Source organism: Echiichthys vipera (genome assembly GCF_963691815.1).
Source record: "Echiichthys vipera genome assembly, chromosome: 10".
NCBI lineage: Eukaryota > Metazoa > Chordata > Actinopteri > Perciformes > Trachinidae > Echiichthys > Echiichthys vipera.
The window spans coordinates 28,102,939-28,119,546 of NC_139835.1; the positions used below are offsets into that span (position 1 = coordinate 28,102,939).

Below are 16,608 nucleotides of genomic sequence, written 5' to 3' on the forward strand. Positions count from 1 at the left end.
CCCTCTCTCGTCTGAAACAAATCATATTCACACAGAAGCAGGCAGAGCGTTCATGTTTTAACGTTTGCTGTTGTAGTTTATTTACAAATATTAAAAACTACAATCATCTTCAGCCTAACGCGGAACAAAACAACGTCACCTTCATGTCGCTTCGCTAACTCATGCTCAAGTCCAAAAGGTTTATTTTACATATTTAAAATACATTTAAAATCATTAGTATTAGACTACCAACAGTACAATGCTGACCGTTGCCATTAAACGCAACATATTGCACAGCCTGACTTCATTCATATTTTTTTCTCTCATCTTAAATAGTGCAAAAGGGATTTTTTTTTTTTTAAACAGGAATGTTTCTAGAGCCTCAGTCGAAAAACAAAACAAAAAACAAAATGAACTTTGTACAGTGAACTGCCGACATAAGGGACAAAATCAACATGGAGGAGGAAACAAAATCCAACTTTGTCCGTGAAATAAAATAATAATTAACAAGGCAGGAGAAACAACAACAACAACAAGAGGAATAAACACAAATGTGTGTATCGATTGCCACAGACAACAAAATCAATCTTCTCCACCGCGGAGAAGAAGGGGGCTGAGTCCACCTGAATGCCCCAGGTGAGTGTTTCTTTTCTGTCCTCCCCGCCCCCCCCAAAAAAAACAACAGAAAAAAGAAAACAAAAGTACAAAAAAATGTTTAAAAATCAGGGTGTTAGGAACTGAAATAAGAGTCCGGTTTTAGCTCCACATGAGTGTCAATGGTTTTCTCTCCCTCTGGTTTCCAGAGTCAGCTACAAGTTACAAGATTTCTTTTTATCCAGTCTATTTCTGTGGGGTAAATCAGCGTTTGTGCGTGTGTGTGTGTGTGTGTGTGTGTGTGTGTGTGTGTGTGTGTGTGTGTGTGTGTGCGTGTTTTAGTTCAGCTGCGAATCCTTCTTTCATGTAGTTGCCACAGAGCCGAGTTCTGCACCTTTTTACCTCCGAGGAGCGTCGAGACAAAGTCAGGAGTTAAAATACGGGACAAAAAAAAGTCTCCTTCGAGGTCCAAGAGGAGGAGAGGGAGGGAGGGAGGGAGGGAGGGAGGGAGGGAGGGTGGGTATATTAGGGGAGGGGGGCGTTAGGAGGTGAGGGACGGGAGCGGGTTCAAAAAAACAAAACAGGGCAGTTTGTCACCTCGATTCTCTCATCCAATCCGAGTGCTTGGTTCGGAGCCCAACCAGAAGTGCGTCGGTCTGCAGGTTAAGAAGTGCTGGGTGGGTGGGTTGGTGCGGACTTACTTGATGTTGTTGGCGTCGGCCACCGCCGTCGAGAAGGAGGAAGTAGAAGAAGAGTCTTTAATGGGCTTTGTGAGCGGGCCCAGGATGTGTCCCGGCACCCAGCCCTCGGCGGCGGGCGACAGGCTGTTGGCGGGCCGGTAAACGAGGTACATGTTCTGCTGATTGGTGGCCAGGATCTGGACCGTCTCCCCCTGGCTGACGCAGATCTCGTTCTCTTTGAGCGCGGAGTAGTCCTGAGAAACCAGCATGGTGGACGAGACGCCGTTACAGCCGCCTTCGATGTCCTGAGGAGGAGGGGAAAGGATGGCGAAGAGAGGAGAAGACACGCAGGAGGAGGAGAGAAATGACGGACAAAGAGAGGATGAGGACAATTGAGGACAAGGTTAAGGTGAGTCTGTGCGGGTTGGACCACATTCCTGCTGGCCGCGACCCAAACCTGAGGAGGACCACAGGGAAGTCGGGGCCGAGGAGGAGGAGGGAAAACAAGGACACTCAGAGCCTGTGAATGTTCTCATTCGTCCAGGTCGACGTTATCCTCAAAACAATTTCAGTCAAAAGCAACTGGACTGGTTAAGAGGAGTAAAAGAAGCCATCTACGTAAAAGTAGAGAAACCATCGCTAAACAGAGGAGGAGGTCTGAGACACCACTTATCTCCAGTTTACAATGCTGCCCTTTCATCCCTTCATTCAACGATTTAACCTCAAAGAACAACTGTTCACACATGGCCTCCTGTGACCCCAATGACTGCCGTTAAGACTCAATAGAGCACTAACCGAGTCCAAACCAACTTCCCACCCAAAACAACCACTCTAATGACGGTCGTTGGCACTTGGAGCACAAAGGGTTTCAGTGACATCATCGGCCTTGTGAGAGGTTAAATACCTGGATCTCCACACCAGTTAGTTGGACCAGTCCCAGCCTGGTCCTGGTCCTGGTCCAGTCCCAGCCTGGTCCTGGTCCTGGTCAGATGCGTACATGAACTGATGAAGCCTCTTGGATGAGAGGTGAAACGTCCTCCTAGACAAATAACCAGTCCAGTTGCTTTTGACTGAAGTTGCTTTGAGGATAAGGATACTCAGAGCGTTAGCATGCTCTCTTTTTCAAAGTAGTCCTGCGATTAAAAGTCGGTCCAGTTGATCATATTATTCACAATGCTGCAACGTCCCAGAACGGTTTTGTCTCATCGCAAATCTTTGGTCTGAACTGGACTCAGGATGACACAGATAAAGTAAACGTGTCCTTTTACGTTAAGCGCCAAAACTGAAACAAGGAACAGCTGACACGAAGGATGAAACACCCTTCACCTTATTTGTATTGAGATATGTTCTGCTGACACTTCTTTTCCCCAAACCAAACTATCTGCACCTTAAGGGACGCCCCTTTTAAAGCCCTGTAAAGCCCTAAGGAACGTTGTCCGCCGTCCTTGCTCCATTTTAGTTTCTATAGTAAGCTGCAGACTTCAAGAGCTCCTCGTGTTCCAGGAACATTTCTCCCTTGATGAGGGTCGAGCTGCTCTGACGTAGAGCTGTGCAGGCTGTAAACCAAGAGAGCCGTCCGGCCTCCTGCAGACGAGCTAAATGTTTTCAGTCAAAGTAGGCCAGAGAGAGAACAGCTCGGTCCGTGTAAATATAAACCCGCACAGTGTGCTGCTACGCCTGCGGTAGCCCACATTTTGACCTTGGCTCTCAGGGAAACGGACTCCCAGCCAGCATGAATTTGAGTACCGTATTTTCCGCACTATAAGTTGCACCTAAAAACCTTCAAATGTCTCAAAAGCCGACAGTGCGCCTTCTAATCCAGTGCTCCTTATATATGGACCAATATTGAGCCACAACAGGTCTCGCAACTACGGTGAGCAGCCACCGACTCTATTTTCCCCCGTAGAAGAAGTAACGCGCGGTGCATGTTGAGATATACGACTGCGTGAAGCGTGACGTTTCATTTCCATGTGTGTGTTTGTGTAAAGAGCCCAAAATGGCTCCTGTTAAGAGACACGCTTACGACGCAGAGTTTACACTCAAGGCCATTAGTCACGCAGTAGAACACGGGAATAGAGCAGCAGCCAGAGAGTTTAACATGAACCAGTCAATGGTGCCGAAGTGAAGGAAACAACAAGACGACCTCCCCTGACTGTTTTGTTGACGTTCCCTTTAGCGCAGCTCCATCTAATGGATGCAGAACGTAACCCCAGCCTCGACTGCGCCTTATAATGTGGTGCGCCTTATATATGAAAAAAGTTTCAAATAAGCCATTCATTGAAGGTGCGCCTTATAATGTGGTGCGCCTTATAGTGCGGAAAATACGGTAATTTCCCCCTGGGAATATTAAAGTATTTCTGATTCTGATGAAGGGGAAGAGTGTGCTTCATCGTGTGTGGTTGATGTCTAAAGTTGAGTGCAGAACGAGCAGGAACTGCACACACAACCAGACCTTGAAAACTCAATTATGAAACATCACAAACTAAGATGTGGCTGTCGGCAGGAACTCACCCTGGGGTCGAAACACGTCGAACCCCCGTTGGAGGTGGACACTTTCATCTGGGTCCTCCCTCGCTCCGTCTCCTTGTCCCCGACGCAGCCGACCGCCGAGGACGGGCGGCTGTGAGATGACATGGCGGGCCGGTTCCCCGAGGACGAGCGGTTTCTGGTCAGTGAGGCGCTGCTGCCTGCTCCGCCCTTGTCCTTCTGGTACTCAATAGGGTCCTGGAGAGCTACAGTCGCACGCAGACGGAGCGTTTATATTCCTCTTTCTTGGCGTCACTTTCATGTATTGTAGGTGTGTGTGTGTGTATCAGTGAATGCGTGAATGCGTGCGTTTCTCACCAATTAGGAAGTTGCTCTGAGCGTCCAGGACGTCCTGGATGTGTCGGATCCAGATCTGCTTGATGTCGACGTTGGCGGCCTGCAGGGTGAAACGCTCAGACGAGCCCCGACACGACAAGACGAACTTGCAGGGATCGTTATCCGCGCTGTCCTCCAGACCCAGGTAGGATACCTGCAGGGGGGGCAAGGTGGTTACTGCTGTGTTTACATGTCGGAGAGTGGGGGGCGTAGAATATGACATTGCCTCGTAGTTTTTGGGGTGGTATTTTTAGATCTTTGGGGCGTGTGTGTGTGTGTGTGTGTGTGTGTGTGGGGGGGTGCTCAAGCGGACAAAATTACTGGATTTTCTCTGGAAAAAACCCAAAATCGACACAAAATGGCAGCAGGATCAAAAGATATTGTAATGCAGGACCCGTACATGTACATGTTTACTTACTCAAAAAGGTTTATTTAGTATTTAAGACCCAGTCAGTTTACTTTTTAGCCGTCCAACTCTTTAGGAGAAATGGATCTTAATTGGTTTATTGTTTGCTTGCACACGGTTAATATAATTTCTTCTTTCAACATCTTGTTGCGTTGTTAATGAGCGAACTGAATCCGTCCTGTCGGTCTCCTGGTTTCCCTTTTTACAATGACAACTACAGATCACCACCGCCCGCGTCTTCCGAGTACCTTGATGCTCTTCTTGAACTGGTATCCCGGCGTGGACGAGCCTTTCCTGAGCAGCTCGCTAAAGATGACGATCTGCTCGAAGAGGAAAACCCGTCGCTCTTTGGAGCGCGACAGGACGCCGGTGTCCTGCTCCGTTACAAAGAAGGTCTCCTGCTGCAGCAGTTTGCCCTGACTGGTCAGTTTACCCTGCAGAGGAAACACGGATCGGTCACCACAATCAATTCAATGCTCACTGCTCAGGTTTTTTTCTTCTAATTATCATCAGTTTCTCTCAATCAACAGGTCACACACACACACACAGACACACACACGTCGATTTCTTGTGTGTAATGAGCAGAAGAGGAAGTGAACGTACCTCGTATCCCTGCAGCCGACCCAAGTTCATCATGTCATTACACAGTTTGGGGACCTGAGACATCAAACCTACGGCTTTCTGTGAGAGAGAGAGACAGAGAGATTTAAAAGTTGGGTGTGTTTCCATTTAAGGTGCGTGTACCCGTCTTAGACTGGACGACAGGCTGCCTAAGGCTGTGTCGTATAAACTGTGATAATTAATTTCACCCTGAATGAAGTTGGTTTTACCTCAATTTGTTCGCAGTCCATGCCTGCCTTGGAGCTGTACTTCAGGAAGTCCTGAGGAGAGACACAACCACAACTTCAACACCATGCATGTCACACAGAAAAGCCTGTGTCAGGTAAATAAAGACGACCTCTTTGCTTGCTTCCAATGCCCAAAACACCCGATAACAGCTGAGTTAGATATATTTATAGCATGTCATTTGATTGCTAACATTGTTGTACGGCCTGACTCAGGTTAAACTCTTTGTAAAACATGGACAAATACAAAGAACCAGTGAAGTGCAGCAGGCAAGTGAGCTGCCGTGCAATGTCTTTAAAATGGAAGTTTAACTTTTAGCAGCAAAGTGCGGCCAGATAACGCCAGAGTGCATGATGTAATTATGTCTTTAAACATTTAAAAGACACCCCCCACCCCCTCCCCCCAATTTATAAATTACCCTAAATTATTCAAAACTGAACAAATGGACCTTTTAGAATCACATCTAAAAAGGAATATTTGAAATGCTGGAACCAATAATGTTAATAATGACTAATTTATTTCTGACTCCCCGTTCCATCGCTGCTCTCCTCCACTACAACACAAATAAACACGGACGCTGATGATCAGCAGGCTTTAAAACAAATGGCTTCCTATTTTGACATTCATTCACATCAACTAATCATGCATAAAGCAGTCCCATACACCGGGAGGAAAGGAAGCTGGTGAGAAGAACTGGAGGTGAGTAGACATTACATGCCAGAGACCCTTAAAATGGTCATTTAGTAATATAACAGTTCAGTAAGCAGCGGTACAAGCTGTAGCCTTTTAACGAAGACATTAACAAGGAAGGTACGGAGAGTAAATGATTCCCTGCGCGGTAAAAGTCACTTTTGTGCCCCCCCCCCCCCCCCCCCCCCCCCCCCGATCCTAACATTGCATCTGCACCCCTGGTTCTGAACCTTAACCCCGGAGAGAGTGTGTGTTTCAAACAGAGAGAGACCAGAATGTGTGTGTGTGCTTCCTCTTGTTGTGGTGGCAAGTAACAGAGTCCTGTGACACGTTTACAAAGAATTACATCTTCCAGCTTGAAACACATGAACTCGCCTCCCGGCTGCAGAAAGATGTAATCCGCGTTCCTTGACTAATTGATTATTTTGGAAGGTTGCGTGCAGCAGCAGGTTTGTACCTTCAGCAGCAGCTGGTATTTGGTGATTCTCTGGATTGGTTTGATGAGGAAGTCACTGATGCCCAACCGGGACTGGATGTCCTGCTGGATCCCCTGCAAGACAAACACCAGTAGCATCAGAACGCTTCTTTTTCATCCATTTGTCCACATTCATGCATCCATTTGTCCACATTCATGCTTCTCTTAATAGTTTTGTTAAAGATGAAAGCAAATAAACACTTTTAAAATCTTCCAATAATGAAATAAAATAATATAATTAGAGAAATCAGAATCTGGAGGGACGATACATTTCAATTTCAAGCTTTTATTTTGAAAAAAAAAACACTACTCACATCAAAATATGTGTCATATTCTGCTACGATGAACTCTGACTTTGGTTTATTCTGACAATAAACCACGTACATGTGGAGTCTTCTCTCCTGTAACACACACACACACGATGTTTTTCACACAGAGAATCGTCGATACATTTTAAAACGTCATCCTCATCTTCAAGTTCTCCACTCACGTGTTTGATGAAGAGCTCAGCAAGGTGTTCGTGGTCGTCCAGACATTTCTCCAGCTCTCCTACGAAGAAGCTGCGGCAGACAGAAGAGAGATGTTAGTCGTTATCACACACACACACGCATACGCACACACACACAGTTAAACAGACTCCTTATACTTTGGGGCCGCGATGCTGAACTTACTCTCGGTGCCAGTCGCAGATCTGGTGGATGTTCCCGAAGACGATTTTATCTTTTCCTTTCATGTCGTTGGGGACGCCCTTCTCCTCGATCCTCTTCATGAAGCCCTGCGGGGTCACAAAAGGTCAGCGTGTTGAGGAGATGACCAAACCATGAAACATATTTAATACCGCTAAAAGGGGACGTTTCGAGCGACCTGCTCTACTTCAGACGACTCAGCGACGTCTGAAAGAAAACAGGACGCTTTGCTGAGTCGATTTCTGCGTCCTCATCGGAAACTTTTAGTAGAGGATGCAGGGTTAAAGAATGACCATAAAGAAGAAGAAGAAGAATCCCTTTCTTTGTCCCGCAATGGGGAAATTCAATTTTCACTCTATTTTTCATGTTACACACACACAGGCCTGAAATACACACACATGCACAAACAGGACCTATGTACATGCAATTATGGAGAGATGTCAGAGCGAGGGGGCTGCCAGTGAACGGTTCCCTGAGCAGTTGGGGGTTCGCTGCCTTGCTCAACAGCAACTCGACAGTGCCCAGGAGATGAACTGGCACCTCTCCAGCCACCAGTCCATGCTCCATACATGGTCCACACAGCGACTCGAACCAGCGACCCTTCGGTTCCCAGCCAAGTCACCTATGGACTGATGATCTGGTACAGATAATCACAGGTGTGTGTGTGTGTGTGTGTGTGTGTGTGTGTGTGTGTATGTATCCTCACCTCCACCACGATGCCCAGGTCTTTGACGTAGTCCTTCTCCGTCTGGATGAGCTCGTTCAGGACGAACCTGTGCAGAACAAACAGAGCATCAGCTGGGGGATTATTATCGCTGTCAACCACAACTTTTGCTACTGGTCGCAATGTGACCTGAAGGTTGTGGCAGAAAGAGAAGCAGCAGTAGTGATGACGAAACTACTACAGGACTCACATCCGTCCTCTCATAGCTTTGGCTCGCTGCTCCAGTTCAGGGTTTCGTGGCTGGACCGGAGTGGTTTGCTCTGGGGGGGAGAGGGAGGAGAAGCCGGGGTACGCTCCTGGTTCCAGAGTCTGAGGAGAGAGTCAGTGATGAGAGGTGGATTCAGTCTTTTGTTCACAATCACTTATCACAGTGATGGGAGAGCGCAGTTCTTCCAGTACATCTTACACCTCTTTATGTCTTTAGATGTTTGATTAAAGAAAGCTCCAGGTGAAAACCCAGCAACATCAGAATAATGAGAGCATTGTGTTTCATAGATTTTTGTTGTTTTTAGATTGTCATCTGCTCATTTGCTAATTTTTCTGTTCATGTTGTGTGTTTGTTATTTGTCATCACTTCCTGTGCAGTTTTCATTTTCCGTCAGACTATTTTTTATTTTTGTTTGTTTTTCCTCATACGTTGAGGGAAGGTCTCGTAAAAAACCTGTGCCTTCTTGGGCTTTCATGACACATGACCATACACACGGTGGTGTGGCGGTTAGCATTGTCGCCTCACAGCGAGAAGGTTCTAGGTTCACATCCCGCCTCGGGCCCTTCTGTGTGGAGTTTGCATGTTGTCCCTGTGTCTGCGTGGGTTTTCTCCGGGTTCTCCGGTTTCCTCCCACAGTCCAAAGACGTGCAGGTGTTCGGTTCATTGATGACTCTAAATCACCCGTAGGTGTGAATGGTTGTCTGTCTCTGTTCGTCTCTATGTGTCCTGTGATAGACTGGTGTCCTGTCCAGGGTGGACCCCGCCTCACGCCTGATGTCAGCTGGGATCGGCTCCAGCCCCCCGCTACCCCCGGACAAGCGGTTGAAGATGAATGAACACATTTTATGCAGTCATGTGTGAGTGAAAATGAAAATGAAAATATTTCATGACAGCAGAGGGCAGCAGGAGCTTGGTCTTTGGCACTGCTGCTTTTCACCTTCCTGAGTGGAAATCTAAAATTCTACATCAGCACCAAAGCTGAGCGACTCATCCTTGAGCGGAGAGTGACCCGGCTGCTTCAGACAAACCTGCCGACACTTCACACACTAGATCACAAAGTTTAGACACTGTGATGTAACAGAAACTGCCTTCACTCCTGTAGAAATAATGTTTCTTCCTCCGACTCGTGAGAGAGTCCCACAGGGCTTTATTCTAGGCCACATATATATCATTACACATCCTTAACATGTGCTAAAACGGGACCCTGTTTATGCGGGAGTATTGTAAATGCTACATTTTTAGTGAGGTGTGTGTTTGGGAAGTGCTGAGCATACAACTGGACAAACAAGACTTGGATTAAACTGCACGAGTTAGGTGAGAGTTTGTAGGTTTTTCAGTTCTTCTGCAATCCCCCATTTCCCCAAACTGTGTGTACGCATATATATGAACACAAAACACACTCAAGCTAATATAGAAAACAAACTATACAGTAGCAGCAAATCACACAAACATGGTACAACACATCACTAGACTAGAACACACATGCATGACGTGTTGTGGTGAAATGAGCACGAACCCACGATGACGGTTTGTTACAGCGTACATGTGCACGACCCATACATGCACGCGATCAGACACACTCACCATCTTGGTTTTAACCAGTTTTTCTATGGCGCTAACCAGCTCTGCAGCGCTGGGCACCTCAGAGGACGACTGCAGAGACGTGAGCAAGGACGAAGACTGAGAGAGGAAGAGGAGGAGGATGGAAAGCATCGGTGTGTTAAGTGAAGGAGGAGAAGGCGGAAGTGAGAGAAGAGTTAAAGCAAGAATATAAAAGCAACAGCTGTTAGTCAGCAGAGGACAGCAGCAGCTCGACACATCAAACCACACAAAAACAACTGTTAATCAGCAGGAATTATACAAAAGCAAGAGCTGCTGCAGGTTTGATACATGTTAGTGGACATAAATGTGAAGTAAAGATGTTTTAAGCAGACCTCTCATCAGTAAACAAGTTAATCTAACTTAACTGAAGGTTGATTTTCCGTGTCTTTAATGACCGACATGTGGAGAAACCGGCCGCCTCACCTTGTCGTCTTGAGCTGAGGGGTCCTTGATGATCTCCATGGGGGGAGGCAGAGGAGTGTGGGCCTCCTCGTCCTGCTCCTCCTCCCCGCCGCTCTGCATCCCAGACGGGGGCTTAGAGAGGAGGTTACCGTCCTTACTGATGAACCTCTGAGGGACACAAGAGACAATTCAGAGTCAGTTACAACCGAAAAATCCTGCTATGCTTAATCATGTTACGCCTCTTTCCTTTACCTCATCAAAGTTATTGTATTTTTTCTATTTTGCCTTCCTTTTCACTGTCCTTCCACCCTCTTCCCTACCCAATTCCAATAACTGCAGTATGTACCATGTCTTGTTTATTCTTTAGTGTTACTGAAGACCATATTTTGTACCAATATGACCCCGATGTGTGGTTTCCCTTGTCTTTGCTCAGTGTTGTTGTTATTGATGTGTGCACATGGTTTTTCCGTCTCGTTCAGTATCTCCAGGACCAAAACAACTGGGACGAAACTGAGTCGGCAGTTTTTGAAAAAGATAAAGATAAAACAGAAGGCAGCAAATGCAGATAACACCCACGCCTCCATTCAAAACAAACATTCATTCAAAGCATGGGAAGTTTTAAAATGCAAGAAGACATTATTGATGTTTAATTCTGGGATTAGAAACATAATATTTCAAATAACTTTACTTCTTATAATAAAGAACAGCTGTTGTAGAAGTTCTGTGTGGGACATCATTATGTAAATGCAGCTAGCCGGAGAATTTGCATGGAAGCTAATGTTTCTCTCTCTCTGAAACACACCACAGTCGAGCTCGCCGTCACTCGGGTCTGCGGTCATACCAGACGCCATCCTGATCTCTGAGCTCCATTGTATTTTACTCTCAGATCAGTCTCGTAAAGTGCGGCGGAGAAAATTTGGTTGGTTTAGAGGTGGATTTAAGGGTGACGCAACGAGAAGCGACTGTTCAGTGTAAACAACATGGCGGCTCCACGGATGAGATGAGCGCAGCTATCGAGCAAAACGCTCCTTCTGTTGAATATGGACCGGGCTCCTGAAATTGGGCCTTTGATAAATTTGCGTCTCACAAACGGCAAATATCCTTTACCCACATGTTGTTTCCTTTCTGAGCTTTGCCTCGACGCTGTTAGCACGTCATACACTTCGTTGATCTGATTGGTTGATTTGGCCCGTATGTTGGTGATAGACAGATGGTTTATCCAATCAGCAACCAGGATTTTCGCCCCTTCCCAAAAGATCTCCAAACCAGAGTTCCCAGATAGATACGCTGAGCAAATGTGAATCATGCGAATCAATCCATCTGGCGGAGTCAGGTTATTGTTTTCCTGCTGTGTCTCCAAACATCACAAACACCGGCATCAGAAATGCAACGACTGGTGTTAAAAATGTTACTAAAAGACCCATTAACTTCTTAAATTTGCATCAAAACACTAGAAAGAAAGATCTTTTTCACAACCAGTCAGCTACTCCATAACATTTAGGATGTTACAGTTTGGTTTATTTATATTTTCTTGTCAGATAAATTAGGAAAGCGTGTTGTTGGTGAGTGTATATATATCTTTACCTGTAATGAATGCTCTCCTTAAACTTACTAAGACTGCAAAGTGAAAACACATCCCTCTAAGAACTGATCAGAACCAAGAAACGCTTCATCTCATCTGGATAAAAAGGTCTGTGAAACCCAGTTCATTTATGCTGTTCTTGAATCTCGCCGTTTACCTCGTCGATGATGTCGTCCTGCAGGGTAGGGTCAGGCTGTCCGAGGTCAATGCTCTTCCTGTTCTCCTCTCTTCCCGTTCCTGGTCCTGTCGACCGATCAGACACCCACTCAGTTCATTAATCAAAACACAAACGCATATTTCAACATGCTTCAATTGTAAATATTGTGGATTAAACTGTGGCATCATTGGATTTAAGGACTATCTCAAGATACAAACTTATCAAGGACGTTTTTAACAGGTTGAATTTGACCGTTTCAACACAAACAAATACAACTTTTCAAGATCGATGATTCGATATGATCGTATATCGTCTTTCAGAGGAATCGTATCATGTTAAAATCATATTAAGCTATTGTGATGATGATGAGTTGTTAATTCTGGGGTATTCGTTCCAGTTGATGTTAATCACACTGAGTAAATAATGTAAAGTTTGATTATGAAACCAAAACAGCGTGTTCCCCTCAGGCATTTCAGATAATATTTTCTGAGAAGTGTAAGTGTCTCTTAAAGTGTAATTCCCATAAATCATCCCATGGTCTTTCTCGACACTTACATAAGTCAAATAAGCCATCGAGACAGTTTGTTCCGTGTAACAGCTGTCGCTAACAGCCAGACGTGGCTAACGCTGATTAGCTCGGGGCAGAACGGTGAAGGCATCAAAGGTCTTTTTTAACCACTAATTCTGCTGAAAATAACAGCAAACCTCTGCAGTAGCATGAGAAGAGTCCCTACACAGAAAACAAAGCACCAATGGGCTCCTTCCTTTGGGATTGACTTTGCTAATCCACTTGAATGGACTTTACTATGAGAGGAGCTGGTACAGGGGCCAGTAGGTAAGTCTTTCAAAACACTCTTAATAAACTCCGGGTTCTCTAACTACGTTGTTCGTTTTATGTGTAAGGACTCTTCTCATGCTAATGCAGAGGCTTGGTGTTATCATGTCTGTATTAGTGGTTAAAAAAGACGTTTGAATGCCTGTGCTGCCCCGAGCTAATCAGTTTTAGCCACGTCCGGCTGTTAGCGACTCTCCGTTAATAGTTCATACTAAAAAAAAACTGTCTCGTGGATTATTAGATGTATGTGAGTGCTGAAAAAGACCCTGGGATGATTTTGCACCGGAATTACACTTTAATGGGGTTGTTATAGTAAATTAAGGCAACGCAATTGTGTATCATGAATACTCGATTTCTTTACTTTATAATAAGATTCCACTGAAAGAGTAGTTTTCAGTGAGCCTCTAAATAATGCTGCAGCTTCTCAAGACCCAAGTACAGGTCCCGTGTCTTACAAACATCTGGACACTTGAGGATACGGGAGGACGTGGAAGCCCGTCTACAAACAGATCATTACGAGCATCGAGAGACGCAGCCCACCGCTCGGTAACGACTCATTCTGCAGATTTTCTTACCCGTCTTCTTCTGTTTGTTGTTGGGGAGCTTCTTGACGGAGCTGCCGTGGCTGAGGCGGCGTACCGGACTGGTGAGCCACTTTCTCAGGGTGTTTCCGGAGCGTTTGGGACCAGGAGAGCTGGACTGCAGCGAGCTGAGGGAAGGCTGCGGCTGGAGGTTCGCCACGGACTCCGTCTTCCCGTCAGAGCCGCTAACGGGATAGTTTTCTGGAAGGAAGCAGATGCGGTTGAAATTTTAGTGAGTTTCAGTCAGCCAAAGTTACTTCCACAGTGTGACGAAAGACGAATTGCATCCATTTAAAACATCTGTAGACGTGTTTCACTTCTAACTACCGTTCCATTAAAGCTCAGGGTTAAAATACAAGACACAAAGTTCTTCATGGTGTTTTGCAGGTGAATAAAGAAACTCGACGTTGCGCCGCTCCACTTAGTTGTCACTCAAACAGACGGTTGGTCTCCGTGCACCGGGTGTTTGACATTTACAGTTGTGTTAAATCAGCGGGTAGGGACATTAAGCTCACACACACATCGATCATTAAATCACATTACTGTAATCCGTCAGGTTTTCACGCCGTCACTCACTTCAGTAAATCAGAAAAGCACAAAGAGGTTCACGATGTTGAGTGTGTGAGAGAACGTGCATGTAATATTCAGACTAGTCATAGCGTCATTTTAAATACTCAAAATATATTTAATCGTGAGAAATCATGGATATCTTAAATTCAAATTACAAACAGAGATTCAAGCTACTTTACGTGAGTATTTCCATTCCATGCTACTTTATATTTATACTCCCACTCAGAGGTGAATATTGAACTTTTACTCCATCCCCTATTAAGTGAAAACAACGTATCTCCAGATGTGTTGAAGGTTTGAGATAAACTGAAGGACGAAGTGCTACTTAAATCCTTGATTTTGCTTGATTTAGCTCTTTCTGAAGCTAAATCAAGTCTTCAAAAAGCCTCTTGGAGCAGCTGGAAGATGAAAACATGAACAGAGAGACGTGCTACAAACACGTGACGATCTCATAGAATATGACGCTGAGGATTAAACGACCCACCGGTTTATAAAGGAGTTCAAATGAGCTCAATCTTAAACATCTACAGCAGCAAAATGCAACATTAATACAGCAGGAACATTCAGCTATAACAAGAAAACACTGACAAGGAACATTTCTCTGCACAGTGAGTACTTTCACTTCGTACTTTAAGTATATTTTGCTGGTTTAAGCAAAGGTCCTGAATACATTTTACACCACTGGTCAGAAATACACTGACTTTCCATCAGTGTATATTTAATTGTTTTTTATGTTTTTATTTTTATTATTGGGGCGGCAGTAGCTCAGTCCATAGGTGACTTGGCTGGGAACTGTAGGGTCACTGGTTCAAGTCCCGGTGTGGACCATGTATGGAGCGTGAACTGGTGGCTGGAGAGGTGCCAGTTCATCTCAGGTGCTGTTGAGCAAGGCACCGAACCCCCAACTGCTCGGGGCACTGGTCACTGGCAGCCCCCTCGCTCTAACATCTCTCCTTAATTGCATGTATAGGTCCTGTTTGTGCATGTGTGTATTTCGGGCCTGTGTGTGTGTGTAACATGATTAATATTAAGAGTGAAAAAATTAAATTTTCCCCATTCTTCTTCTTCTTTTTAAATGAAAGTATCTGGTCAAGTCATGACCTTAGGAATGTTTAATTTCTATACAATTTAGTGTATAGAAAATTAGCCTATAATCCGATATTAAAGCATTTAAACACGCCTGAATGTAAGTAGAGACCTCTTTAAATCAGAGTCAAGCCTCCACAAAAGGCTTAAAGTTCAGTGTGCTTCGTCTCTCTGCTGCTGGAAGACGCGTGGGGATCCCTGTTTTTAATCTCTCAGAAATAATGTTTTGACTCCTTGTCATAAGCGAGCTGCAGATATCTGTAACGTTACTCTTGTTTTTCCACATTCTGGCACTTTAGTTAATGATGTTCAGGCAACGCGCTGTCACGATTTGGTTCTTGTGAAGGGAAAACAACACTGTGAGATCCAGACGAGACTTTTTCTTTTTTATTAATGAAAAACAAAATGTGTTGAGCAGATGCTCTCATGTCCCACACACACCTCTGTCAATAATTACACAACTGACTTCTGATCCGACTGGGGAGAATTATCTGTGTTTTAAAATCACCAGGGGAGCAGATAATGTGTGACATGACTGTGACACTGCAATTATAGTGTGTGTGTGTGTGCGTGTGTGTGTGTGTGTGTGTGTGTGTGTGTGTGTGTGTGTGTGTGTGTGTGTGTGTACGTGTGGTAGTCATGTGTCTGGACTGCGGTGAATCAGCTGTGCTCACAAACAGCTGGGAGCTACTAATACTGCTGTGGTGGTGTTGGGTGTGGGTGGGTGTGTGTGTGTGTGGGTGTGTGTGTGTGTGTGTGTGTGTGTGTGTGTGTGTGTGTGTGTGTGTGTGTGTGGGGGGGGGTCAAACAGGAAATGACACATAAAACCACCACAGCTGACCAAAGTGCTTGACAAAAACACCAAAAAACGATAAAGAGAAAGACATTTAAATGATCGCAGTACACCAGAGGATGAAGTCTAGTTGAGTCGGGTCTTCAGCTGTGACTTAAAGGTTTCGGTGTTCTGAGCAGTTTTTATATAAAGTGATAAACTGTTCGTTCCACAGATCAGGAGGAGACGCTCTGTCGCTGCTGTATTTATGTCTAGGTCATATACTGTCGATGAGAGAATGAGCCTAAACCTCTCACTTAATTTATTACCTCAGTAAACATTCTCCTAGTGAGTTCATGATCTTAATCTCTAGTTTCAAATCTTCTTCAGTACAGCATGACGTTCATTTAGTAAGTTATGGTCCTATTTAGAGAAAAATAGATGATATAGCAGGGGATGCTTTAGGGCGGGGCTGCATGGTGAACTTGTTTTGGGCTGTTATCGGTTCAGGACTGTGACCCTCACGGTGTTTTTACACTTCATCAGAGTTGTTTGTAACGGTTTCGGTTGTCTAAAAACATCTTCAGCGCTCGGTGGTTGCACCTAACCGAGCTAGCTAGCTAGCATTAGCTGGTACTTTAATGGAAACTGCGACATGTGAACTGGATTTGTGTCACTGCAGTACATGCAGTTTAACAACACCAGTGCCTGGAGCCCCTGATCATCACCCTCCGTCAAAAGCCCACCAGAGGATTTGTGCTGGCCGGTTTGAAATAGGTAAAAGTTTCCCTCTTTAGTGTTTACCTCCAGCAGAATTCAAATGCTGAAAACAGCGGGCAATGACAAATACCCAGGATCAAAACCACACGCT

At 45.1% G+C, this 16,608-nt stretch overlaps 1 protein-coding gene across 5 annotated transcripts in view; it reads right to left on the minus strand.

Annotated features, from left to right (window-relative positions):
• The window catches only part of kalrna (kalirin RhoGEF kinase a), a gene marked incomplete at both ends in the record, with an annotated part of 177,190 nt that overhangs the window by 14,734 nt on the left and 145,848 nt on the right, over window positions 1-16,608 (minus strand). Inside the window, 16 exons of one of the 5 annotated variants that reach the window (XM_083921415.1) lie at window positions 1,275-1,558; window positions 3,765-3,985; window positions 4,098-4,269; window positions 4,770-4,955; window positions 5,125-5,202; window positions 5,352-5,402; window positions 6,515-6,607; window positions 6,847-6,933; window positions 7,023-7,092; window positions 7,204-7,307; window positions 7,925-7,991; window positions 8,133-8,251; window positions 9,735-9,830; window positions 10,176-10,322; window positions 11,894-11,973; window positions 13,304-13,510. In XM_083921415.1, the coding sequence (XP_083777541.1) occupies window positions 1,275-1,558; window positions 3,765-3,985; window positions 4,098-4,269; window positions 4,770-4,955; window positions 5,125-5,202; window positions 5,352-5,402; window positions 6,515-6,607; window positions 6,847-6,933; window positions 7,023-7,092; window positions 7,204-7,307; window positions 7,925-7,991; window positions 8,133-8,251; window positions 9,735-9,830; window positions 10,176-10,322; window positions 11,894-11,973; window positions 13,304-13,510 (2,062 nt within the window). Of the gene's footprint in view, window positions 1-144; window positions 1,559-3,764; window positions 3,986-4,097; window positions 4,270-4,769; window positions 4,956-5,124; window positions 5,203-5,351; window positions 5,403-6,514; window positions 6,608-6,846; window positions 6,934-7,022; window positions 7,093-7,203; window positions 7,308-7,924; window positions 7,992-8,132; window positions 8,252-9,734; window positions 9,831-10,163; window positions 10,323-11,893; window positions 11,980-13,303; window positions 13,511-16,608 lie in introns of those variants that run through there. The other 4 variants (XM_083921416.1, XM_083921414.1, XM_083921413.1 and 1 more) reach the window with 4 other exon arrangements.